Source organism: Actinia tenebrosa, unplaced genomic scaffold, assembly GCF_029948245.1.
Source record: "Actinia tenebrosa isolate PJP-AT-01 unplaced genomic scaffold, QUT_ActTen_1.0 PGA_scaffold8__29_contigs__length_14323225, whole genome shotgun sequence".
Classification (NCBI taxonomy): Eukaryota; Metazoa; Cnidaria; class Anthozoa; order Actiniaria; family Actiniidae; genus Actinia; species Actinia tenebrosa.
In genome coordinates this window covers 656,608-684,572 of record NW_028292585.1, presented here as the reverse complement: position 1 = coordinate 684,572, position 27,965 = coordinate 656,608, and the positions used below count along the sequence as shown (strand labels likewise).

At 40.8% G+C, this 27,965-nt stretch overlaps 1 protein-coding gene and 1 long non-coding RNA gene across 2 annotated transcripts; both read left to right on the top strand.

Moving 5' to 3' along the window:
* Positions 1–112: 112 nt before the first annotated feature.
* LOC116303577 (uncharacterized) lies at positions 113–27,780 on the top strand. Its single transcript, XM_089040677.1, has 35 exons — positions 113–711; positions 1,603–1,764; positions 2,376–2,750; positions 3,189–3,209; positions 3,934–4,093; positions 4,520–4,707; positions 4,820–5,137; positions 5,841–6,203; positions 6,620–6,788; positions 7,413–7,597; positions 7,952–8,269; positions 8,699–8,983; positions 9,729–9,912; positions 10,093–10,283; positions 10,728–11,003; positions 11,442–11,483; positions 16,599–16,738; positions 17,148–17,531; positions 17,989–18,089; positions 18,775–18,867; positions 19,145–19,656; positions 19,745–19,966; positions 20,235–20,561; positions 21,359–21,613; positions 21,976–22,178; positions 22,447–22,789; positions 22,879–23,001; positions 23,078–23,200; positions 23,520–23,642; positions 23,717–23,839; positions 24,096–24,224; positions 24,738–24,856; positions 25,165–25,271; positions 25,452–25,814; positions 26,644–27,780. The coding sequence occupies exons 1-35, from the start codon at positions 651–653 to the stop codon at positions 26,867–26,869; spliced, it is 7,314 nt and encodes a 2,437-aa protein (XP_088896803.1). The 5' UTR covers positions 113–650; the 3' UTR covers positions 26,870–27,780.
* On the top strand, positions 20,833–21,189 carry LOC116303582 (uncharacterized). Its single transcript, XR_004197974.2, has 2 exons — positions 20,833–21,003; positions 21,100–21,189. It is a non-coding gene; the product is annotated as an uncharacterized LOC116303582 (long non-coding RNA).
* Positions 27,781–27,965: the final 185 nt, after the last annotated feature.

Below are 27,965 nucleotides of genomic sequence, written 5' to 3'. Positions count from 1 at the left end.
GATGATGGCATGATGATTATGATTATTGTCATCTATCTTTATTTATTAAATCTTCAAAACGGAAATAATTGAAAACATTTGATTTAAAAAAATTTAATTAACATCCATGTCAACACGAAAAAGCCCTTCTTTGTCAAAACACTACGATTGTCTAAGGGCTTTGTTTACATAAGCATCCAAGAAGGTCTCCATGGTTCATAGACAAGTCTTTGTTACAACTTCACTGGCACCATGAGGATCTTACTATAACGTCAACAAACCACCCTGGTAAACATAATTCCTATTAGTATAACAGTATTAGCGCTTTTAATTTATTCCTGTTCAGTAACCGAACAAAATCTTCCTTAATAAATGTGACACTAGCTTGTTAGTTTGGTCACATTGAGGTTGGATTCGAGCAGTGTTACCTTTGGACTGCGCGCAATACTGTTATCCAATCGCAATGCAGTTTGATTCCCTTGGCTTGCTAATAACATCCTGTGTAATGAAATAGCATTAGTAGGTCACGTCATGGTCTTCGTCTGCTGTCAACTTTAATCTCATACCATCCAACTCGGAGCAATTTGTGACACATTTGACCAAGCAGTCTCCCCGCTATATGGACTTTCGTCATTCTGATAATTGTTTCAAAATAACAAAACTGTTCCAAGATGTTGGTGACACAGTTTCTCGTAGTTCCTGTCGCCTTTGCAGTGCTTCTATCATTGCAAGGTAAGATAATTTTGAAGTTAGTATTAGGTTTGATTTCCGCAGCCTTATACAGGATTATAGTCTTGTTATTTAGCTTTTATCATTGTTCAAGAGTTCCACTTACGAGCGATAGGAAAAAAATGGTCTTAGCCCTGAAAACAGCTTGGATCAAACCATTAAAAAAATACAGTTAGGAATTTAGCCCGATTACATCTGTGGCGTAGAACAAGATGTGGTATTCCGATAAACCAGGAGGGGAAAATAATGACGTAACGGAATCCAAATTACACACGGAAGTATAAGCTTCATTCCTTACCCAAGACTACAGAACACTACGAAATCATACTTCTTGAAAAAAAAGTATTTCACATTATATAAAGATTATATTGCGCTTTCTAAAACTTTTTCGTCAACGCTCATCAAAATATGATGTACTTTGGATAGCAGTCATGTCACGCTGCTCGATTCTACTGAGACGAGTCTAAACGTTGCAACTGATAATTAAAGGCTTTGATAAATAAATTAGCAGATCTGTATATTTGCATCTGCTCCGACTAGGTACAATTTTCTCCAAAACCTAGGAAAAATTAAGAGAAATTGTTTTTTTTTTTCGTAACTGGAGAAAAAATTAATATTTTCGTAATAATATTTGAATAAAACCAAACATACTACAACTAATTTGTCGCCTTCAAAGAACATTGTTTTTTACTGGTTGAAGAGTGGAAAAAGTCTTTATACACCTGCGTGAAAAAAGACTGAGATTTCGTAGATTATCTTGGCTTGTGCTATCTTTCATAAAATCTAATTTCTTTCTTATAAAGCAGCTGCTAGCCAGCATTAATGCCCTTAGGAACACAAGAATGTTATGTTGTTGAACTTTACTTCAAACATAACTCTCTTTTGTCATTTCAGTGACTGTGGCGCAAAAAGTAAACAAAAATGGCAACGCTGAAGACTTAGCTGAAACTTCTGAATTAACTGTCACTCCTGGAGACAAGCACAAAGCGCACGGAAGTAAAGTTCTACCAGAAGGAATGAGTAGCAGATCAGGCAGTGACATTCCATCGGGTCATGGTTAGTGTAGTTATGTTCCCGTCTCCATTGGGCGGGACGGGGGGTCTCCTATATATAAAAGGGTTCGGAAGCTCGTTGGAAATTTTGAAAATGACATCTAAGAGGTACCTGAGTCGTGACCAATTGGGCATGGCAACTGATGATCTTTATCCCTTAAAGGCATTCTGGGTATAGGGTTAGAATTAGAAGGGATTTCGCCCGAATTCTATCTAATTCATGGAGCCCGGCTTGGCTTAAAAATAGAATAACCTTAAAGCATGGGGATTGATATACGAAGGTGGATAAAGGTCGCAATAATTTCTTCCCTAGAAATCAGTGAGTCTTGCTAAAAAAGCTACAAACAGAATAATCATCTTTCCTCTGGATTTTTTTACATGTTATCTTCTAAGGACGGGGGAGATATTCGCGTCTCAATCTTTGAAGGCTGGCAATCATCATGACGACGTCTCTAACATATCAGAGGGCTGCTAAATGTTTTGATTTACTCTTTACTAAGATGGAGGGAATGACAAAGCAAGGGAAGGTGGGAGGGATGAAAGACGAAGGGAAGGAGAGAGGAAAGGACGATAATATAATTCAAGATTTATTTATTCGTTTTTCCGTAATTTCAGAATGCAGCAATTATAAAAATCTAAGCAGCCCAGACCGCGCACAAAGAGCTGTAAATATTGAACAACGATTTTGCGATCGCGGCGATTATGGTAATTTTACTGCTGGTTGGTATCGTTTCACCGGGGACGCCGGAGATAAAATGGCATCATCTTGTGTTCCTATATTCCGCTGTTCAACTGTTCTTCAGGGATGGTTAAATGGTTCTCATCCTACTGGCAATTTAACTCTTGCTCGCCGTCGAGTTTGTTTTCACTGGAGTGCAGACTGTTGTTATTATGTAGTGAATATCTGGATTCGAAAGTGCAATGGTTTCTACATCTACGAGTTGCCTTCAGTACCAGTATGTCCAGGAAGGTACTGTGGAAACGGAAAAGGTAGGCTATCATGCTCAAACACTTTGGGGGTAAAACCCTGGAAAAAGTCAGAAATTGTCATCCATTGTTCAAACCTTCTTTTCTGATTGGCTGTTAGACTACAGTTATTCCCCAAAATCAGGGCGCGCAGCAGCTCCTGTGCACCTACAAATAAATCCTACAATAGTCCCTTTCACAGGATTAGCACTCGTTCACATGGACCAAAAGAACCTTTGAGTGTCAAACAATAGAATTAATCTATTGTGGTACTGCCTCGATTTGTTGTTTCATAATACGATAGGTCCTTTTACAAATTACCCATGAGTTATCTAACTCGCATGCAGCCCTTCATATGTTACATATAGAAGGTGATCAAAATACCCTAGTTAAACGGTAGTCTTAACTTGGAACATGACAACTTACGTACGAGTTAACTTTCGTTTTTGATTATCTTTGCAGGTCCTTTAAATAATCCTTCAAGTAAGTTCAGTTTACTGAGTGATGAAAATCGCTGCATTAGGTTTAATATATGGCAGGTGGGAAACGTACGGTATTCCTTAAGACTCTAAAATGGTTAGCGAGGTAGTCGATGATTTTTAGGCCGTATAAAGCAGTTTTTGTATGAATGGAATGGGAAACTATGCAGCATAATAGTAGGTGTACTGCAGCTGTACTGTATCTTATGTTAACGGCGAAACTGTAACCACGCGTTATGATTGGTTAGAAATTAGAAAGCCACTTAAATGTTTCGGTATGTTGTACTGCGTACGTATGACATACCGTACGTTTCCCATTTATACAAAACCGCTCCACTTTATTTTTGTTCTTCATTTTTTACTTCATCCCGTCCATGTGCGTTGGCAGTGTTTGATTCCTCATTACCTTGCTTTGCAAATACCACCAACATGGCCGCCATTTATTTATTGCTTGACTTTGTTGGTATCAAATAACGAAAGATTTAAAAGAATTTAATTAACATCTACATTTTTAATTCATGTCGACATGAAAAACCCCTCCTGCAATACATAGTCTAAGGGATTTGTTTACATCAGGGTTCAAGAAGGTTTTCATGGTGCATGGACATTTCTTTGTAACAGCTCCACTGGAGCCAGGAACACCTTACTATAACGTCATGGAACAAACCATCTTGGTAAACATGGTTTTTAAATCTGAATCGATCATACTTTAATTAATGTTCTCACAGAATGTGGTGGTGATATCACTAATCTGACAGGCCAGATAACCAGCCCAGGATATCCCAACTACATGGAGCCAATCACCTGTCAATGGACCATCAAGTCACCATTTGTTGGGAACATACTGCTGTACTTTGAAGACATGACACTCAGTTTCGAAGGCTGTTCGTAAGTTTTATCCCAAAGATCCCACAGCAGGAATACCGCTGCTGCATTCCTTGATTACAAACTCATTTACTGGGGTTAGGCCCATTTTTGATTAGCGTCAAAATGTTCAAAAATATTAAGTAAACGCTGAGTAAAGAATGCACAACTTTAACAACACAGTCACACTCTTTGCCATTCCACAGACATTTACTGGAAAACATATCAATATTCTACTCAAATTCGAGGCTAATCTCTGGAAACTGGAGTGTTCTAAGTTCTAAGAATTGTTGTGCACCCTAGAAATAAAGGCTGAAAATTGGTTAGTTGTCACTTGAAAAGTTCGTTAATATGAAGCTATATAAGTTGGACAGTTTCAAAGCTTTCTTCCTAAAACAAATTGCTTAATTATCTTTTCCTGTTTGACGGTTTCTATTGTTTTTGAAATAGGTCTAATAATCTAACCATTGTTGCGGAAAACGAAAGACACACCTTTTGTCGCAAGAGAGATCCATTTTACTTGTTTGTCACTAAGAGAACTTCATTGCAAACAAAAATCCAGTACGAATCAGTGTACTGGAATAAAATGTCAGGATTTAAGCTTCGATTTGCCGTGATTACAGAAAGTCTGGATAATGGTACGTATACATATTGGATGTCTCTCTTTTTTATCATTTATTCTAGCGGAGGGCCAACGGATACAGAACTGGACAAACCAGTTAATGATATTTTCTTACATTGTCATTTCAGCTCCCACAACAAGTCAGTGGAATATCAATGGTCATGTCAAAAGTAAATCTGCAATTCAAGTATCTTGGACACATCTAAATAGTTCTGCCTTGAAACCTGATCAAAATATTTACGGATACGTCGTGTTGTACAAGCCACTTGACTATCTACACAGCACTTCGTACGTACTTACAAAACCTGACGCTGCCAACATCACAATAGCTGGGCTGACTGGAGGAACAGAGTACGAGTTACAAGTAGTGGCATTAATTGAAAGAAATAACATATCATTATCATTATATGGGAGTGCAAAGTTGAACATAACGACATTCAAAGGAGGTAAGAAAAGATTTCCTTTTGTGAGCCATGCTGTATCCTTTCTTTTCTTGATTTAGGATAGAATTCTAATATTGAATCGTTGAGCTAATATTTTCACGTAATGTGTTTCTTCAAGATCTTTTATTTCCCAGATAGCATTTTGCACATTATATTTACAACGCAAGGAAATAATTCTGCACCCTTAAAATAATGTATATGAAATGCTTTAATAATGGACCTTTTTTATGAATGGGTATGGTAACCCCGATGTTAGGGGAAATTGTTTTCTTTTGTTTGCAAGTGAACACCAGAAATAAAAGCGTTTTCCCTAGCAGTAGGGACAACCTACCTTCATGTAAACCGGACCGAAGCTACCTTATACCAGTGCCCAGAAAGAAAAGGGGGAATACTAGAGGAAAGCAAGGGAATCAGTCCTGATGTATATTACTATAGATCCCTTGCATGTGACGTCAAAGCAGCTCAATCTGGGGGACAAAACTAAAGAATTCTAATCTCCTGAGAATTGGAACCTATTGTTTAGTCCCCCAGATTGAGCTGCATTCCAAAGTGCTTCAAGGGGTCTACAGACTATTTATTGCAGTCACGAATGACAAGATTTACAAAGCCAAGAAAGCGTGACTGTAGTCATTGTGATCTCGTTGAGTAGAAAGCTCATGAATTTACGAGATTAAATCATGATCAGCACCTTTCTTGTTCTTTTTAGAATGCCATTATTATAATAATTTGACATCATGGACACGAGCTCAAGGTGCTCCAGGGAATAACTACTGTGATCGACATCTCATGGCCATTCCTAAGTGGTATCGTTTTTGGGGAGAGGCTGGCACACAAATTGCTACATCATGCGTCGATAAGCGTAGGTGCGGTACAGCCTCGCCTGGTTGGATGGATGGAACACACCCTTTGGTCCAAGATGGCATCGTCATGAGAACTGTCTGCTTCCACTGGTTCGAAGATTGCTGTAGGTGGAAAGTTACCATTAAAGTTCGCAAATGTGGTAGATTTTATGTTTATCAACTGCATAGTACCCCTGCATGTTACATGCGCTACTGTGGAAACAAAGGAGGTAAGATTTTCTCGGGTTTTTTTTTCTTCTTATCAATATTTACTTCTAGTAGTTTCTATGCTCATTTTGTTAAGGTTACACAATAGATCAAATTCAAAAAATCATGGAAAAGAAATATTCGGGCGTTTCCATTCGGTTATAAAAGTCATAATGAACATTATTTGAAAATACTTACATTAGTAATCAAGCAAAATTCAACTGTGTTCTAGCAAATCCCAATTAAAATTTAGAAGTATTTTAATAAGAAACCCAGTTTAGACCAGATCGGACCAGCCTCGATCCTTTTCATGGCGTTCGCTTATCCTTAGTCATTTACTTTGTAATGAAATAATTGGGCTAATTTCTTTTCAATAAGTGTAATAGGGTTTTTGAAAATTAAGGACACCTTTTTAAAATCAATGGCTTTTTACCTTAAGGCTGTGGCAAATCCATTAATGATAGGAGTGGAACACTAACAAGCCCTGGATATCCAACCCGTATTTACTGGAACTCAAAATGTCAGTGGAACTTCACGGCTCCTTCTTCATCTGGTGTCATTGTTGTAATAGTGGAACACCTCAGTATACCGATAAGTGCTCGATGCTCGTGAGTATATTTTTGGCCGAGATTCTTAAATTTCTTTGTTGACGCCGATGTGCGTTTTAAATGATCTAGTTTTGACATTTAAAGAAAATTATAATCTATCGTTTTCTTCAAACTTTCAGACGACACACACTACCTCTCGTCCCTCTCTCTCACACCCTCTCTCCCCACCAGTTTCGTATTACCACTTCTTAGTTTGACACTTGTATTTTGAAGAAAAACTTCTCTGCCTTGTTTATGAATATTTTATACCTAGACAAAGGCTGATCGAATGGGTAGGATGAGGAGGTTGCAATCCTCTCAATGATAATGGACCAAATCCACTTGAGCGTACTGTTTTGCCCATTGAGACCACGTATCATTCTCTTGAGTATAAGATTATTTGTTTGAGTTGTATCCATATTAATGTGTCTTCTCATGTGCAACCGTTAAACAAAGCCAAATGATTATAAAGGGTTTGAAATGGGAAAACAGTGAACAAGGTCTATTTTGTATAATCCCAAAATTTAGATGGACGAAATGCCAAAAATGCAGAATTTGATACGACTAACTTTGAACGTAAGAGCCCACAATCCTTTCAAATAACCTGGGTATGCCTCTGCTTATAGACATGTCTTTGTCTTGTAGAAAATTTTCTTTGTCATTTGAAAACGACGACGGAAAGGAAGTTGGTCAAGAGTGTGGAGTTAAGCGATTCTTCACGTGGGTGTCTCAAGGTTCTGCTAAACTCAGGTTCTTCTCAGAGAGAGCTGCGTCTAGATGGGTTGGATTTAAAGCTCGATATTTTATCTTCGAGGACGACCTCACTAAAAGTAAGTAAATGGATAAGTTAAAAATTTAACAAGATATCAGAAATGGGTTGTCGTTAGTGGAGAGGTGTACTCGTGGTCTTGCTTATGTGTGTATGGGAGGATATTTCTATAGTGGTTTTAGCAATAGTGTTGGTCATAGTGTCGGAGGCGGCAGAGGCGGTGGTGACAGTATTAGTGGTAGTTGGTGGTGGTGTCGGAGGCGGCAGAGGCGGTTGTGACAGTATTAGTGGTAGTTGGTGGTGGTGTCGGAGGCGGCAGAGGCGGTTGTAACAGTATTAGTGGTAATAGTGGTAAGAATGTAAGTAAAAGTAAGACACTCACGTTATCATGATAAACTTTGTAGTTTTGTCTTAGTTCCAGTTATTCCGCAATGGAATGGAGTCTCAGCACAACCCATTAATTCGACAGCCATAACAGTACAATGGGGTCCTTATCCTCAATCATCTGTCAACTCCCCTGTTACTGAGTACCTCATCATATGTGTGCCAGATGGCCTACCTCTTAATGCTACAGTATTTACCACCAATATATCCCAGAACTCTTTGGTAGTGACTGGGTTAATGAAGTACACCAACTATACCGTGCAGGTCGCAATAAGCACAAATGGAAATATCTCAAGTTTCGGCGACTACAGACGAAGTCAAAGTACAAGCGTGAGAACTAAAGAGGATGGTGAGTTGAGTCTTTCAGGACATCCTTTTTCAGTTGTGCCATCCTTTAGACCACTTGCAAATGGTCGGAATGCATCTCAATTTAGAGGACCTAACAATAGGTTTCCAATAGTCCCTTTCACAGTTCCCTGCGCCATCTTGAAAGGTAGCCGTGCCTTTGCATCGAAGCGAGACGAACGGTGAGCTTACAATGATCGAGACATGTGAATAATTGTCCAAGGTGTTAAAAAAGGTCTCTATCATTCCAAGCTCACCGGTAGTCTCGTTTCGATGCAACGGCACGGCTACCTTTCGAGATGGCGCAGGGAACTGTGAAGGGGACTATTCGCAGGAGATTGAAATTCTTTTGGTTTTGTCCTTCAAATTGAGCTGCTTTGAGTAAAATGCAAGGGGTCTATATCAGTTTTAATTTGGTTGTTTTGTTCTCTAGTCCCTAGTGAAGGACCACAGAACGTAACAGCAATGGTAATAGGCAATAAAATAACGGTCACCTGGCTACCAATACGTGAGCATGCGCGGCATGGTCAGATTCAATCATATGTTATCTATTATAAAAAGGCATGGACCTCTGATGGTTATTCTAATGAGACGGCTGGCAAGTACGATTTCAAAGCCGTTCTGAAAAACCTGGAGCCAGTTACACAATATCGTATTGAGATGGCCGGTGTTACATCTGGGGTGGGCACCAAGAGTAAAGCAGTCTTTGCTGTCACGGGTATGTCTTGCATATTTTTCAAACTACTGGTTTTCACTTTACGTCATTTCCTGTCTCGTGCGGAAGGTTCATCAGCTGAATCTCGCATGCGCAAGGTTTCAATAGAATTATATCATACTGATATTTATCAGTCGAATGAAACTCAGTAATGTTGCAATATTCCAATAAACAAGCGTTAACCTCAGGTATCTTTTCTCGTTAAAATTTGATAACCATGATAAACATCTCCTTGCCTCGGTATCCAATAGAATTCTATCATACTGATATTTATCAGTCGAATGAAACTCAGTAATGTTGCAATATTCCAATAAACAAGCGTTAACCTCAGGTATCTTTTCTCGTTAAAATTTGAAAACCATGATAAACATCTCCTTGCCTCGGTAGCCAATAGAGTCTCCAGTTGTCACAGTTGTGCGCAGTATTTATGATAGCAAACGACGGTCTGATTCAGTATTTCTTTATTAGCAGAAGCCAAAAACCTAGACGTTTTAGAATGTTTTGTTAGTTGACTATATGGGTCGCGTAATTATGAAAATAGATCTAAAACAACTCGTTTAGACTTAAGGTAACACCAAACCAACGATAAAAATGTATCTCATCTCACGAGAGTTAATTTTAGTAGGAAACCTATAAACACCTTCAGTTTCGTTTTTCTAGACTTTGTAACCTGTGTAGCAACATTAAAATCTTATTCGTTTGTCCTTTTGATTTTAAAATATTTGATTTTTTATTCTTTTCTTTAAAGAATGTAAGGATTCTGAATTTGCAAGTAAAAGTCATTTGACATGGACATTCACCAGTCCTCATTACCCTTACCAGTACCCAAGTAACGTTGATTGTACATGGGACATTCGTTCTACTATTGGGGGAAACGAAAAATTGTATATAGTATTTGATGATTTTCAACTGGAGAAAACAACAACATGCAGGTAAGAGGCAAAGACTACTTTTCTTATTTATTGCACTCTACTAAAAGTATTTCTAGGTGCATGTGAGGTATTGGCCACAATTAATTGACTTAAACAAAATATTTACTGCAGCAATACAGCTTACAATTTTTATCTTGTACTTTTTAATTTATTTTGTTTTGTTCCCGCTTTGAATTTCAGTGACTATGTCTCAGTCAATCAATCCAATGGAAAATCTATTCAAAGATTTTGTGGAAAGCAAGATCCTTTCGCGGTTAGATTAACGAGTCAATCAGCAATCCTAAAACTCAAGAGTGATGGGGGATTGGAAGAGAATGGTTTCCATGCCCGGGTGTTCGTGGTGACGATTAAGATGCAAGTAAAAGTTACATGTATGTACAAGAAGTTTTGTATTTGATGAGTGGAATGAGTAGTTATCTGTTTTGCTCAGTTGATTGGTTCATTTGGTGGATGTGTTAGTTGGTTGGATGGCATGGCAGAATGGTTTATTTAGTTGGATGCGTTGATGAATGGGTAAGTTCACTTGATGGGTGGGTTGATGGATGGATGAGTGGGTTTACTTATTGGGTGGGTGGATGGATGGATGGGTGGGTTCAATTGTTGGGTGGGTTGATGGATGGATGAGTGGGTTTACTTATTGGGTGGGTGGATGGATGGATGAGTGGGTTCACTTGTTGGGTGGGTTGATGGATGGATGGGTAGGTTTACTTGTTGGGTGGGTGGATGGATGAATACGTGGGTTCAATTGTTGGGCGGGTTTTTTGACTATTGTGACTTTACTTTTATTTATTGACCATCTATTTTCTTTCTTCCAGTTCTTAACAGTGCTACAAATGGAGTTATATACAACAGTACTCTTCAATGGTTAAAACCGAAAATTAACGAGGATATCATTGAATACGTGGTGTTGTATAGCGGAGATGTTTATAACGATATGGTGTGGAAGGCTTCTGTAACCAATACAACCAAGGCAGTACTAACAGGATTAGAACAAGGATTCGAAGAATACACTGTTTTCTTACTGTTCCGCACGATCGATGGAAAAGTATACTTTGGGACTAGGAGTAAATTCAAATTACCTCAACCAAAAGGTAGGCGTAAAATGAAGATGTAAAAACATTCTTCGACTTCAATACTCTGTCTCGGGGTTAAAAAAAGTCGGTTTTTTTAATGCAAAGAGGTGAAAAGATAATAATATACATCTTGAAATCTTGAAGAAAGAGAAAATACGCGCTCACACATCAGTGCTACAAATCCCCCAGGGGTACTACTCCATATAGGGGATTATACGGGATTCTCCACCTGATAGAGGTACTACCCTGGGGAGAAAACATGACAGCATCATTGGGTATATATGAAAGGTTGAGAATCCGGAAAGAAAAACGCCACTCGTATTATATATGCTCTAATATAGCACGCTCCAGCAACCAGTCGGAAAGCGTGAGTTATGACAGGTATTTTCTATAAGTTATGAATTAAAGCACCAGCATGGGCAATAAGATTAATTTGAAAAATTATAACTGTTGCAGTTACTTCCACTCCAACAACTACTGAACCTCCAAGAATGCAAGGTATGTTGTAGACAAAGTCCGACTGGACGTAGTGTTTTTCCATTACGAATTACGGTTCTCACTTTAGCAGCAGTAAGGGGGACTCGCGGAGCGCCGGCAGAGGCAAAATAGACCCCCGGCCCCCCCTGGGCTTTTTCGGGTTTGACGAGGCCCTACAGGGGGTCTTGCGCGATCCGTCGGCAGCGCGAAAAGTCCCTTACTGCTGCTGTGTTGGGTACCGTAAACGGAGGTAAAAATATCTTATAAATATACGATGCACGAATGTAAGAAGTTCGTTAACGACTTTTGCATAATTTGTCTAAGACCTTAGTAGAGTGTACAGAATCCCATTGTTTCGGCAACCACTTTCGGCTACCTTTTTTTGTGTTCGCAACCGCGGAGTGTATGGATCGTCACTGCCTCCCAAAAGAGTGTATGCGTTTCCCGAAAGATGGGAGAGGACGATTCGTTCCCCGCCGCGGCAAAGAATGTCGACAACGAAGTTAAATCTTTGTTAAGTATGTGTGGAAACTATTTCGAAAGGTGTCTCAGAATGTCGACAACGAAGTTAAATCTTTGTTAAGTATGTGTGGAAACTACCTAGCATTGCGTGTCCCAAAAGAGTGTCAGAATGTCGACAATTAGGTTAAATCTTTGTTAAGGATGTAAATGGAGGCTAGGACTGCTTGTTGTGTCACTCTACTACCTTTTTTGTCCAAAAGATGTGCGTGCCCACTGAACCAGAAAGGGCCCCCAGGAATGTCCGTGGGATAGCAAGGGCCCCGAAACAGGGCGCTTCTACTATGCAGGAAGAGAGGAACGATCGTAGTAGTAGCCAAAAACCTTCGACACCCTCTATCTATTTCGTGGTAGTTGCGCCAAAGTCGCTACGTAGCCCGGTATACGAATTCCTTGCAAAGTCTTTTGCGCTCGGTAGAGACCTTCCAAAATTTCCAAAAGTATTTGTATTGTCCGCTGTTTTCCCAGCATGTATGCAGCTATACCCGTAGCTATGTACAAATACATGCTATATCTGTGGACAAACAGGTATCTACCATATGGATCTATAGTGTTTGTCCATGGAATACCCTATGGATCCATAGGTGTCTAGACACAAAAAACATGTGGTTGTAGATATATATGGCCACGCCAAAGATACTATCCGAAGAGGAGATCGCAGACCTTTTGGAAGACCGAAAGAATGGTATGGGGCTGCAGAAGGTAGCTAGGAAATACGGTATAGGAATACCCAAAATACGCAGGATAGAAAAAGAAAATGGCGTAGAGGTTGCAATACCCGAAAAGCCACCAACCACGGATCTGCAGAAACATTTTCTGGAAGTGCAGGATTCCTTTGCTATAGTCTTGGACGATCTCCAAAAAGCTAGAGAAGAACTCCGAGACGCAAAGGAGGAATTGCTAGCCAAAATGGAACCCGAAGAGGATTCCTTCGAGGACGAAGTGGAGGAAATATCCACAAAAATAGACTGGCAAATAGCCGGCAATGTGCTATTTGCCGTCTTGGGCATTGCTGCTGTCGTTTGGGCGCGCATGCAACCACCCAAAGTTGTCTACTACAGACATCCAGCGGAGCCGCAGAGAAATTCTAGGATTCCGGAGATGGAGTAGAAAGGGTGTCTACCAAATCGACACCCTTTGCAGGCCTAGGATTCCGGAGTAGAGACGTGCGCCAGTCTGTCTTTCTTCTTTGCCTTGGTGGTCTTTTCTCTACCAATCTTGCAGTATAGCGGTGGTGGAGACGTCCAGTCTATTTTCTGCTCCTCCAGAAAGTGTCCCCATACCGGAGTGGTTGCATGTTCTACCGTGCAGCCCTCCAATACGCACTCCGAGCATTTTTCGGAGAGAAACAGGATTGTCCTTTCTTTTTTTCTGTAGGTGGTTTTGGCGTAGCGCCAGCATTGGTATTTGCCCGGCTGCATGCGCAGCGCCTGCGCGCATTCTTTGTTCGGTGGCGCTACGACTTTCAGTAGCTTTCCTGGATTCTGCGGCATTTTGTGGTCTATTTTTCTGGCCAACTCGTGGTATGTGTCCAAGCCTGGTCCTTCCGGTACGAAGACAGTTGCTATGCCATTTTTCCACTCTAGCAATATTTCTTCTCCTGGTATGGCAGTGCGTATGTTGCCGTTTGCTTCGAACTTTCCAGCTGCAAATGCCTCCAATAGGGCTTCCGTGGCCCATGCCACAGACGTTTCTCTATTCCTCCGCAATACTACTCGGTGCCCCCTTGCCGACCAGCCAGCATCCAAGTCTCTGGGGATCGCATATCCTAGTATTTTGTAGTCTCCTGCGGGTATTTGGTCCATCCTATGCACTTTGGCTCTGGGCGTCTCTGGACCAAACGAGCTTTCTTTTCCAAAGAACAATCTACGCAGATTGTCTGTTCTTTTGGAAATCCTATCCAACAGCTTTTCGTACTTTTCCAACTCTTCTTCTATCTTTCGCCTGTCTTCTTCTTTTTGCCGCAGGATGTTCTGCTTTTGTTCCGACAGCTCTGCGTGGTATCTCTGCGTGGCTTCTACCCACTCGTCGCCTTCCAAATCGTCTCGTATGTCTTCCAAGCGCTGCTGCCGCTTTCTTTTAGACAGAAAGGATATCCTGCGGTCCGTAGGTACTTCCAGTATTCCGAAGAGACTCTTTTCTACTCCTATTCTTTGCGCCTTCTTCGTACGCCATATCCACTCTACGTGTTCCGTCGGAGGCAGCATTGTGGCAATGGCAGGGGCATTTGTATGCACTCGGGTGGGGAATTTGGACTCCGCCAATACCGTAGGCGAGTTTTTTGTGTAGCAGCGCAGCGGAGCTATTTCCACAGGTTCCATACCAAGCACATCTATGCGAAATATGGGGCATTTGCGCAGGCCAAACTCTGCTATGGTCCAAAGTACACATTGTTCCCATTTGTCGCTGCCACGAACTCGCACTCCGGCTATGCGTCTGGTTTCCAAATTACAGTACCAAGCTAGGAATATTTCTTTCGTCTCCTCGCAGCAAATACACAAGCACCTGTCCAAATGTTCCGCAAGTGCCAACCACATATTCTTTGGCGGCTGTACTACGAATATGTCCTGCAAAGGTTCTAGTGTTTCCGCGATGGCATTGGTGTGGGATTTGGAGAAATCTTTGCCATAGATGGATATTTCTACCCTAGTGCATCCTCTTTTTTGCACGTCTGGGCGTAGGAAAGTCCTACGCAAATGGTCGTTGGGACAATCCACGTACTCTGCCAACTTTGCTCCTACTGGGTTTTGCACTTCTCCGGCCTCGAAGTTCGACACTATCTTGTTGTATATTTTGGTTCTCTTTCCGTCTTCCATCCAAGTACAAACATGGTTCCCGACGGCATGCGTATTGTCCAAAATGGTACCTTCGCGCCAACCAACTTCTCCTTGTTCTTTGTAGCCCATTTGCCGCAGTCTGCGCACCAATGCAGCTCTGTCCAAAGTACCGGAGAAATCCTGTGTGTAGTCCACGGAGTAGATGCCATATCCTTGCCCATACAAAGCCATGGAGAATTTGCGTACGTTTTCCCCGACATCTTCTATTTGCAGCTCCGAAGTGTCTACTTTGGCCACGAAGTATCCAGCAGGATCTGTGTTGTGTATTCCATACCATTTGCCTTTGGCATTGGAGCGCTCTTCTATCTTTGCGATGTTTTCTACGATCTTTCCCTGCTTGCAGGTATGTACGATACTCGTGGGCAGAAACCCACCAAATGCCACTGTTGCTGCCGTAGATATCTGCGCAACTATTGTCTTTGCATTTCTGCAGAGCAGCTTCTTGCCATACAAATTCTCTTCCGCAACGAAACCATATACGAATATGTCGTCTACGAATGGCGGCAATCCTTCCAGCGGCTGCAAACTGGTAGTACCTTCGTTGTTGCGTAGGTAGTCGCATTTGGATATGTCCGGCAGCAAGTTCCCGTCGCATGCATTGTCCAGCAGCAAATGCGCCAACACTCTGCTCTTTGCACGTATGCCCATTTCTTGCAATGTAACCGAAATACTCTTTTGGGAGTCCATGTCTATATCTAGGAGCAGAAGGTTTTTGGCTACTACTATGGATTTTCCCGCGCGCCCTTGCTACGAGGACTCGTTTTGGGGCCCTTGCTACCATGGAGAGGCATTTCGCACCACGGACATTTCTGGTGCCAGCGCAGTGGGCACGCACATCTTTTGGACAAAAAAGGTAGTAGAGTGACACAACAAGCAGTCCTAGCCTCCATTTACATCCTTAACAAAGATTTAACCTAATTGTCGACATTCTGACACTCTTTTGGGACACGCAATGCTAGGTAGTTTCCACACATACTTAACAAAGATTTAACTTCGTTGTCGACATTCTGAGACACCTTTCGAAATAGTTTCCACACATACTTAACAAAGATTTAACTTCGTTGTCGACATTCTTTGCCGCGGCGGGGAACGAATCGTCCTCTCCCATCTTTCGGGAAACGCATACACTCTTTTGGGAGGCAGTGACGATCCATACACTCCGCGGTTGCGAACACAAAAAAAGGTAGCCGAAAGTGGTTGCCGAAACAATGGGATTCTGTACACTCTACTAAGGTCTTAGACAAATTATGCAAAAGTCGTTAACGAACTTCTTACATTCGTGCATCGTATATTTATAAGATATTTTTACCTCCGTTTACGGTACCCAACACAGCAGCAGTAAGGGACTTTTCGCGCTGCCGACGGATCGCGCAAGACCCCCTGTAGGGCCTCGTCAAACCCGAAAAAGCCCAGGGGGGGCCGGGGGTCTATTTTGCCTCTGCCGGCGCTCCGCGAGTCCCCCTTACTGCTGCTCACTTTTCACCTGTGGGGTATCGGGTTAGATTTCTTGACTCGGCGTCTCTTGTGGATGGAGATTCTTCTTTACCTGGCTTATCTCCCTCCGAAAACATTAACAAGATAAATTTCAAATTTGAGTTAGCCGCGCTCTGATTTTGTTCAACACAGATTTGTTTCAGAGTTTGATATATTTGTTAAGCGTGCCTTACCCTGGCTTAGATCAGCCCCCGAATCAGCCCAGAGGCTACTTCAGGGTTAGGTTGAAAAAACGTTTTCAAAATGCAATCCATCCCAAAAATTACAAGTACATTTTCTGTGTTAGGTTCAACGATATATCGTTATGGGGATGATGTCAGGGACAAAATGGTTCCAAACACACGGGATTTCTCCACACAATGTTTCCGCATTGATATTCCTGATGATGGGATGCAGTTTTATAACAAAAGGCATCATATGGTCCACGTGAGTAATGATTATGATAATCCTTTTTGGTATATAATGTCAGTCTTGAATACGTGAATGGGGCGCGCCTCGCCGGAACCTCGAGTCTGTTTTCCCGCCCCTCATCACGCTTGTTTGCTTTTGTATTTCTTCTTTGGTGTTGTTCTCCTTTGTTAGTGAAGCGTGATAAAAGGCTCTAAATGAAAAAATAAGGTGGATTAATTCGATGATACGGCGGCCGCCTTGCCAGGGGACAAAACAAAACAAAAATGACGGAAAATATGTAGAGTTTGATGTGTTTTTTTTTTCTGGGTAAAGGTAAAAATCCTATGTTGTATTCTCTCCATCCATGCCATGATTTACTCAAATCTTTCACACTACAGTCATAAAGTTTTTTTGTTTGTTGAGCCGAGGGTATTTCCGCTTACAGATTTGTCGCAACGGTGCTTTGTTGTTCGAGACGCCGCAACTCGTCCGCTGGTCACACAGATTTAGTGAACGTGATTGGGCGTACAATAAAACAGCCATCATTGCACCTTACTGGGCTCTTACTGATGTAGAAGATCCGTTTGTAATCCACAACATCTCTAAAGTGTTCTACCAAGCTTACGACAACAGTAATGATGAGAGATCCAAGGCAATACTGCAGCAAGCCACGTATGATGTGAAGACCTTTCACATGGATGTACAAGGACTTTACGAGAACAATGAAAATCATCAAAAGCCAAATGAAGACTTTGATGCAAAATGGGTTTTGGTCGTGACGTGGGTTAACCTTCGACCACCTAATGCTCACCATTTGCCTTCCGACCTGGTAATGCTTGAACACAGCAGTGTAAATACACCTCTTTATCTTTGGCATAATGTTTTCCCATTTCAGACTACATCTCATTCTCTTGAGAATAAGATTCTTTGTTTGCGTTGCATCCATATTCATGTGTCTTCTCGTGCTCATCCTTTAAACAAACAAAAAAATGATACTCTCGGGAATGACGCCTGGTCTGAAATGTGACAACATTTTGCTCCAGTTATAGAGGTCTACTAAGTTTTTTTCGTGCTATAAATCATCGCTGATATAAACTAGAATAGTTTTAAACATACGAAACTGGGTCGTTTGCCAAGCGTAGTACAATAAACCAGACACAGCAAGTGAGGTCACTGCTCATCAGCTCGCAATGTTTGGACACGGCACGGTCACCGCACTTCCTCTCCATTAGACTTCACAGCTATACGAAATTTGCTCAAAAAGTGACCACGAATTTTTCTCCTAGAACAACACATTTCAAGTCGTGCTCATAACGGACGGAGTGTGCTCTTTCGTAATGTATAACTACCCTTCTAATGGAATACAGTGGTCCGCACCAACACTGGAGTAAGTATTCATGACATATAAGTGAAATATATCCAGTGCCCTATCATCAATGCTGTGTTCTGATTGGATGAGCTATACTACTAGGCTTTAAGTTATAGCCTATTAGTAGCGAAAAGTGCTGGCTTTGAAAACCAAAACAATAAATTTAACTATAATTTGAAAACTTGTTTGAATCTATATATTTGAACGACTAGAGTGGTTTTCATTAACCCGTGAAACAAAATTTACTTATTAGATGGTAATAGCCAGATTTAAACAATAGAAAACAAAGGAGTTAGAGCGAAATAGTACAAAATACGTTAAAATGTATTTCACAGGTGTATAAAAATCACTCTAGTTGGATTTGAATAAAACAATTCATTCGGGCTGGAGAACTAATTGCTAATTAGTTAAAGGGTGCCTTGTATTATAGCAAACATCAATTCTAGTTATGCTCACTAGTCCAATATACTGCTTTCCATTTTTGCCTTACTAAACCAAGCATAATGGACGTTGATAACACGGAGCCATGTTTATTTACATGACAGTAAAAACCTTTGTTTAAACCCGAGTAAGATCGTCCTGAAACGCTTGCTTGAATGTGAACCCGTGAGGTTTCGTGGGGGAAAATGTTTTGCTCCAGTCAACATGGCTGCCTCGTGAGAAAGGTCCATACCTGTGGTTCTTTGATTAATTTCTCTTTCAGGAAGTATTACGAACATTTCACCTATTATCGTGGGCTTCCTGTGGTCGGTTTAAATGGTGGCGAGAAGAAACATGAATACTATCATGTCTTGGGGTAAGCAAAAATACTTAATCCATCCTTCTCTCCCTCTTCCCCTGCCATCCTTTCATTCGCTCACCCACTCTCTTTTTCTCTTCTTCTTCTCATCCTCCCTTCCTATTTCCCTCCCATCCTTTCATTCATCTATTCATCCTCCCTTCCTCCTCTTCTTCTTCCCTTCCTCCCTCCCTTTCCTCTCCCATCTTTTTATTCATCCATCTATCCTCCCTTTCTCGTTTTCTTCCCTTCCTTTCTTCCTTACTTCATTTCATTTTTCTTTCATTTTTTCCAGATCCGGAGAAACGGGAATAGTTAAAGTTAATTCAATACCTGGTAAAACAGTCAGGATAACTGACAATATTAAAAAATATTATGAAGAGGACTTGCAGCCTGGAAAATGGTTTTTCCGAGTAGAAACAGCGCTTCCGCGCAATAAAGAAAAGAAAGACAAGTGCAAGGAATGGTTGAAATCCGCACCTGATCATAGACGGTACACTGAACACCTCGAACCCTGTCCATGTACATACAGACAAGCTTCATGGGACGAACGATTTAGAATGGAACCATATGGATGGCCCTTTATTTGTGCAAACTCTATCTTCCCTTCCAATGGGGGATGGGAACAGAAGTGCTGTTACTTTGAAGGAGCATTGGTCAAAGGGTATCCTGGAGGAGGATATCCGATTTTTCCTAAAACTGACACGTCTGCTATTAGACTATGCTGTACATTTTCAAGTCAGTGCAAGTTATTTTACAAGAAAAGACCATCTGATGACTGTAAGAAATACCAGGAAACCGAGTGGAGTAAGTTGATGACTTATTTAAATGGCGTAGTCAGAGCATGCGACTAATAAACTAAAGGCTAACTAGAAATACTTTCTTTTGATCAAAGGTTGGTTGTGGGGCGATCCTCATTTCGTAACGTTAGATGGCCTGAACTATACCTTCAATGGTCTTGGCGAATACATCATGGCAGACATAAGAAACGGGTTGTTCCAGCTTCAAGCTCGAACCAAGCTGGTCGAGGGTGGAGGGAAAGCTACTGTGTTTGTTTCAGCCGTTGCAAGACAGGCAGGATCAAGTGCAGTGCAAGTGAACCTTAAATCTGATGAAGGTTAGTTTAGTCGGCCAAGCCAGGTTCAGGAAATGAAGAATAAAGATTTTGGTAGACAATAGAAATTGGATAGCAAACCTTAAACAATACCATGCTACCATGCTACTTGCATTGTAGCGGTCTTGAGTTAGATTATGGCTGGCTACAGTGAAAAAGCTATGATAACTGAATATGTTGTTTGTGAAGAAACCCAATTGTCATCTTTTAATATCGGAGAATTGAGTTCAATAATATTCAGGATTATACTATATTTTCATATTGTCTCCAGGTCTAGAAGTATTGGTAAATGGTACAATAATAGACCATTCCACTTTGACCAATACAACTACTCGTTACAATGCCTCCGTTGCTTTATCTCGACCTGACAACACCTCCATCACTGTACTCTTCCCTTGTGGGATCTCAGTCAAGATGACTGATGTCAAAGACTCCTTGGCCATCCTTCTTGCTGCTCCAGAGAGATTTAAGAACAAAACTCGTGGTTTACTGGGTGTTTGGAATGATGATCCTGAAGATGACCTGACAACGCCGACCGGTCGTGTCCTACCGACCAACGCGACTGGCAGGATGTTACATTCTGAATTTGGTCAAAAATGTAGGTCCAAGTCAAGATTGAACTTGAGGAGTTCATACATTCAATGTATCTTAATAAATCCAACATTAACTTGGAGCCATTCTTTTTTGGTCACTGAAGCAAATAGACCTCCTCGGCTCGAGTGCAATGCTTTTCGATTTCAGACCACGTGTCATTCCGTAGTGTATCATTTCTTTGTTTAACGGTTGCGCTCGGTTGCACATGAGAAGACACGAATATGGATACAACTCAAACCAAAGAATTTTATTATCACTAGGGAATGACATGTGGCTACCGAGTCATATCCGGATCCGGTGCACGTGATATAAAGGTCACGTGACATCACGTTCGGGTTTAGTATAAGTGAATATTTGAACTCGTGCGAGTCGAGTTTGCAGGACTCAATATTGTTGTTTATTATCAGTATTTCTTTATATCCATACGGATGGATTCGTACAGTCTGGTAGGTTTTAATTTGTAATTTCTTTCGTCCTTTCTTTTTTTTTGTTTGTTTGTTTACTTTGCGCAATGTGTAATAATTTGTATTTAATTTATTCAGAAAACCGACTACTATTTCGTCTACAACTAAAAGATTACTTCTACTGCTGTAACAGGATAAACCCTTGAGTGAATAAATAGTTGAGTTTAAGACTGTACAAGATTTATTGGTACACCTAATGTGATTGGAGTCACATTAAACCTGGTCTGAAATGGGAAAACATTACGCCCGAGCCGAGGAGGTCTAATCCAGAAAGATGTAAGATCTATTAAAAATATGTCGTTGTTTACAAATTCATTTCCACTTTCTGTAATTTCAGGGCAAGTGACAGAAAGCACTTCACTCTTCACCTACAAGGAAGGAGAAAGCATCAACACATTTTCCAACAAGTCTTTTGAACCAATGTTTATTGAGGACTTCACATTCGCCAACGAAACTCTAAAACAAGAAGCTCTAGCGAAATGTGAAGGTGACGTGAACTGCCTGTTCGACGCAGCCTTGACTAATGATGTAACCGTGGGAACGAGTACAAAGATAGTCGGTTCAAATTTCAAGAACGATTCCGAGGCACTGAGTAAGTTAGTCAGCTGGGGATGAATAGACCAAATTCAAAACTCGCACCGATGTGAGGCTTAAGTTGTGAACAAAGGAATCTGGCGTGATTCGTGACTTTTGAATCACGCCAGATCCCTTTGTTCACAACTTAAGCCTCACATCAGTGCGAGTTTTGAATTTGGTCTATTGATACAGTTTTTTAAGAGTCACATATTATTTTTTCTCTTTAGTATTATTTCTCTTTTCACCAATAACACTTGAGTTACGTAAACATCGATATGGCTCAAAATTTAATTGCCTAGATAATGACCATTTCTCTATTTTAAATCACATGCCATTGCCTTTAATCGACCCGTTAAATACTTCTTATCTTGTAACTAGAAAACTCTGTACCGATGTTTTTCAACGACTCTTTGGCCTTGTACGTGAAGATCAATACAACTGCACGGATAGAGATTTTTGCTAAGGATGACGACGGCGATCCACTCACTTTTTATGTCAGCGGTATACTTCCTGAGACTCTGGATACTAACACAACCTCTGGAGGTAGCGTTGTTATCTCCTGGAAGGTTACAATGGACAAGGTATTTTATTTGAGTATTTTTCAGTTTTACGCTGTACTGTTCCGGTTTTGCAAGAGTGGTATTTCAAACCACGTGTCATTCCTTCAGTACGCATGTGAAGATACATGAAAGTTAACGAGGCTCGATCAAATCTAAATCAATCAATCAAATTTCTGAAAAGAAGGATAATAGTATAAATGGGGGTCAAAACTAACTGGCTTTATTTTTTCTTACAACATGGCGGCAATTGTTTTCATTCGATTTACTATCGCACACTTTTATTTCCTAGATTAAATTTGAAGTTACTGTAATGGACGACAAAGGTGCTGTAGCTTTACTGAGGCCAGAGGTACACGTGTGCGCATGTCACAATGGTGGATACTGCTCTCCAGATTCCAGTAACAACGTATTTGCAGACTCAACCAACGACACATTCTTCATAATGCCGTGTACTTGTATCCATGGTTACACGGGAAGATTCTGTGAGAATGACCTCGATGCATGTCAAGCGAATCTTAACCCATGTTACCCGGGTGTCAAATGTACTGACCTCCCTCCCCCTGAGGATGTGTTTGGTTACCGATGTGGGCCTTGTCCTCATGGCTTCACCGGCGATGGTGCAAAATGCTTAGGTTAGTGACGAAATCGATGAATTGAAATAAGGAGATGGCTCGAAGCTATTTGCACGATACAAAAAATGCTCATATAAAATTCATTGTAGATCTTGACGAGTGTGAGGGTGGTAATGATGACTGCAGTCAGATCTGTGTCAATACTCCAGGATCGTTCGTTTGTGACTGTAACCATGGATACCGACTGAGCATTGACCAAAAGACATGTAACGGTATGTGAATAGATTTGATACTCATTTAGGCGTTTTCTCTGGTCGTTTCGATAAGAATGTTTCCTTGCTCTTTCAGATATTGATGAGTGTTACCCTTCAAGTGACTGTATGCAGAAATGTACAAATACTGATGGAGGGTACACTTGTGAATGTGATGCTGGTTTCAAAGTCGATCCAAAGGATTCAAAGAAGTGTGTTGGTAAGTTAAAAAACCGCATCCGTCCATTCATTCTTCGTTCCTTTCTTCCTTCGTTTCTTTCTTCCTTCCTTCTTTCCTTCCCTCCCTCCTGCCCTTCGTCTCATCCTCCCTCCATTTATCCATTCATCCCTGCATCTGACCCGCCCATCCATCCTTCTATTCTTCCATCCATCCCTATCTCCCTCACTCCCTCCCTCCCTCCCTCCCTCCCTCCCTCCCTCCCTCCCTCCCTCCCTCCTTCCCTCCCTCCCTCAGCGTTCGTTTGTTGTTTAAAAACAAGATTTCCCTCGTAATAAAGACGTTTTTAAAATGTCTTCAGCCAAGCAAGAGTGTGCAAATAGCGACCATGGCTGCAAACACATTTGCTACATAAAGGACGGACAACAACGATGCGCATGTCAGCAGGGATACAAGTTAATGGATGATCAAAAGACATGCGCAGGTGAGGACAACTCTTTAAAATAATCACGAGACGACTGAGACATTTTGAAAACTGACATGACAATTTTTCTCTAGATATTGACGAGTGCAGCACAAGAAAATATCGTTGTAATCAATACTGTCATAATACTGAGGGTAGCTACAATTGCTCGTGCAAGAAGGGGTTCAGGATGGATAACGATGGTGTCACGTGTGTTGGTGAGTGATCATGTGATGTGACTACGTCATCAGGGGCGGATCCAGGAATCAAAATTAGGGTGGGCCGTAAGAAAGGGTGGACCACACCACTTAAGATGTGGCGGGGGGGGGGGGGGGGGGAGGGGAAGGGAGGGGGGAGCGTCTCCCTTGGCCCCGTTGGACTACCCCTAAATCCTCCCTTCGTCATTATTATATTTTTGCTTAATTTAAAAAAAAAATAGATGAATCGTAAAATCATATCTTTATTGTTACCTAGACGTGGACGAATGTATGGATTTGACTTATCAATGTCCAGATCCTTCACTAATCTGTCTGAATACCGCTGGCTCGTACAAATGTGTCTGTGGGCCCGGGTTGTACTTGACGACAAACAACACGTGTAGAGGTATGGAAGAAAACTCGTGTAAACTAGGATAATAATTTGATCTGCGTCAATGTATGAAGCATAAATTATGAGAATGACATGAATAACTTAAACACCATGTAATGGAAAAGGTGTGCTCGATCTGTGAATAAATGATGCACTGACTCGCCTGACCTCGAGCACCCTAGATGTTGTTTTTTAAACTATTGTTTTGGAAACGTGAAGAGGAAAGAAAGAAGAAACCTGTATAGGTATGGTTGAACAAAGGATAAGACGTGGTATAACTAGCTTGATTTGCCTTCTTACTCAGCCTTGGTATGGCTGTAAATATCTTGGGGGCAAAAATCTCGCGGGCTTAACTTTGCAACAATTTTGATTTGACAAGGAATATTGGTGCTCTTTCATTGGCTGAGCGTTCAACGCCTAATCAATCCGTGACCGTGCCGTGACCATGCCGTGTGCCGTAGTTTGTAATATCCTTTTTACAACATGGGCTAGTAGTACGACTAACTTTTTTTGTATAATATATGTCAGAAATTCTACCTGGAGCTACAACCCCCTCGCCCGGACCCGCTCCAACACCAAAACCCCCAACTGACAGCCAGAAAGACAATGCAGTTCAAATAACGGTGAAAGAGCTAAACATCGCTGAAGTAAGTATATTTAACCTAAAGATTGTCGGTTGGTTTGAAGCTGTGCGCCTCAGCTATGAAATTTTAGAAAGCCACACGACAGCAACAGCACCACAGCAACTAATAGAAAACTATAGAAAATACAGTAAAGGAAAGAGGTTTAAGCTGTTAAGGGTTTCCGTGGTTATATGGGAACGAGGTACTGCCATGGCGTATTAACCTATGATAAAATTGTACGAACTCTGACTTGTTCTCTTGTTTACATCGCTTGAACCACTATCGTTTTACTTATTTTTTCGTCTAATTTTCCTTATTGTGTTGTTTTCCAGTGGAACGAACAGGTCGAAAACAAATTCAAACGTTCAGTTGCTAAGGCTGTGACTTCATTCTGTGCTTCTAAAGATGAAGAATGTAAAGAAGACCGAAAACGCGAAAGGTACCCTCTTTTTACCTCTATGTATCAGTAGCTAGCCATTCTCGTTTAATATAAGACATATTTAGTACTTAAAAAGATGAGAGAGCTTCCTCCACATGCAAGGGAGAGAGGTTGCTAGGCATAAAGAAAGATATACTACTCAGTTCTTGAATGAGGTTTTCCCTGGGGATTATTTTTCAGACGAGCTTTAGACTACATTCTCTACACCGCTGACCAGGTTCATTTGCTGCCCGATTTTCCAAAGCAAATCAACCTTAGATCACGTGATCTCGCTGCTGTCATTGCTTTCTACGTGGAGTTTTCTCCTGAAGTCGTTTCTACATCAGGAGATTCCATAGAGGGTGGAACACTGTTGGAAATCGTACAATCTGCTAAGGCGGACATCGAGAAATCTTTGAATAGAACCATTAGTAGCATTACTTTGAATAAGAGAGAAGAACCTTCGATCAAGAAAAAGCCAGAAAAGTTGAATATTTACGTTATTATCGGTGTGTCATTGGCTGGTGTGCTATTTATTTGTATTGTTGGTGTACTTATCAGAAGGTAAGGAAACTTGTTGATTTAGTTTTAAAATTTTCGGTCTAAGTCTATCTGTTTTGTTCTGTCTTTTTGTTTGTCTGTATGTCTGCCTATTTATATATCTGTCTGAATGTCTGTCTTTTTGTTTCTTTCTGTCTGTCTGTGTGTGTGTGTGTGTTTGTTTCTTTCTGTCTGTGAGTATATCTGTCTGTGTGTTACTCTGTGTGTGTGTGTGTCTGTCTGTCTGTCTCACAGCCGTTTGCCCATCCTTTTGCCTATCTGTTTGTCTGTTTGTCTGTCGTCCGTCCGTCCGTGTATTCGTATCTCTAGAAATCAATATGCAAGTTCAGTGTAGTGTTATATGATTCCTCTCTTATCATCATTTTCTCGAATTTCACATCCCCATAATGCCTTGCGTTTTTGACGGGTAACCAATCAAAAAACTGTCCCAAATTGAAAGGTTTCTTAATTGAGTTTATACTATACCTGCTTTTATCTGTACAATACTGATTATCAGTTTATTCAAGTTATTTTTTGCGTGTATAGATCATGAAGAGTTTTGGTCTTACAGAAAATTCTATTGACTTACGAAAAAATGTTTAAAATTTACCTTAAACGTCTACAATCTTCTATCTTTTTCTGTTTTTTTACTTCTTCATTTTATCTTTGGATACCAAACAAGGTATTTTCAACATTGTCTGATCAGTCTTCAGCAAAATAAGTGGGGTTTAACCCTCTGGTTACGCCCCAAAGATGCAAAGGGGATGTGAAAATCGAGAATATAAAGTTTAAGGTGCCCCATTGTTTTCCATCTTTCGTTACGATACACTTTTCATTTCATTTCTTCGTGCAGAGACATAAGTCGTAATGCAACTTTACGCATTAAAACAAACCAAGAAAAGGAAGAAAGGAGAACACGAGCACGTAATGTCAACAACGCCTGCTATGACGACGGGATACCTGGGGCGTTCCGATTGGGTACAGCCCAGTCTACAACCGACATACTCGAAGAGACTGGTAACGAACATGTCCAGACCGTGGAACTTGGCATTGACAACCTCGATGTTGATGTGAAGTAGGAAGTTACTAGGATATTTTGTGCTCATGATTATTCACGTAGCAAAGGGCTTTGCTTCCACCTATTCACCTTGAAATATGTATATATATTATAACCAGTGATTTATGATATGTGATTGAATTGCCTATGTTATACATCACGATTACGAACGTAAACGCAATTCACTAGCAGACCATTCAATATTCATGCATGAATACCTTGAATACTAGACTTGAAGGTCTTTTCAGTCACTCTTTAGGAATGCATCAGGGTTTAGGTGCACTTTAAACTCGGCGACATTTACCGGCTTACTTCTTTTACTACCGTACCTCAGCATTACTCCTCATTCTTATACATGTTCACTCCATACGTGTAGACTTAGTGCTTTATTATCAGACAGGCTTAGCATTGTGCAAGCCGCAAAAATTACGTCATACCCCAGCAGTCACTTTTGGTTTTGGATTAAATTAGTATCATTACACATACAACATAACATCATAACATTATGGTAGATATTTATAACAGATTACGTTCAAGTTAAAGTGGGATATTTTAGAATTCAGACTAGATTGCGAGGTCTTGGCAGCAAGGTACTCTTCATGTAGGGTGCATACATAATATTATAGAAGGCATTTAGTCTCATGAATAAAACACTGTACTTCATGTAGGGTGCATACATAATATTATAGAAGGCATTTAGTCTCATGAATAAAACACTGTACTTCATGTAGGGTGCATACATAATATTACTCCGACGAAGGACTAGCGTCCGAAACGTCAGTAAGTTTCTTCATCTTTTCACGGTGTATAATTTACCTTTTCATCATTACTGTTTCATTAGAAACACCGACGCAGCTCACACTAGTTTTTAGCTAGTTATATCTTAATATTATAGAGGCATTTATTCTCATGAATAAAACACTGTACAACATATGACGTTTCTACCCGGTGTATTATATTCATTGAGAATTTTGGCAGCTAAGTAAGTCCGTTAACCACGCACAAATTTAACAAGACCCCTATTCTAGAGTGAAGTATCCCTGTAGATTTATTTAATAGGCTAGATGGTATTAATTATTTCTAGCGGGGTGAGCTCTTTAGGTACACCTCACTTTAAA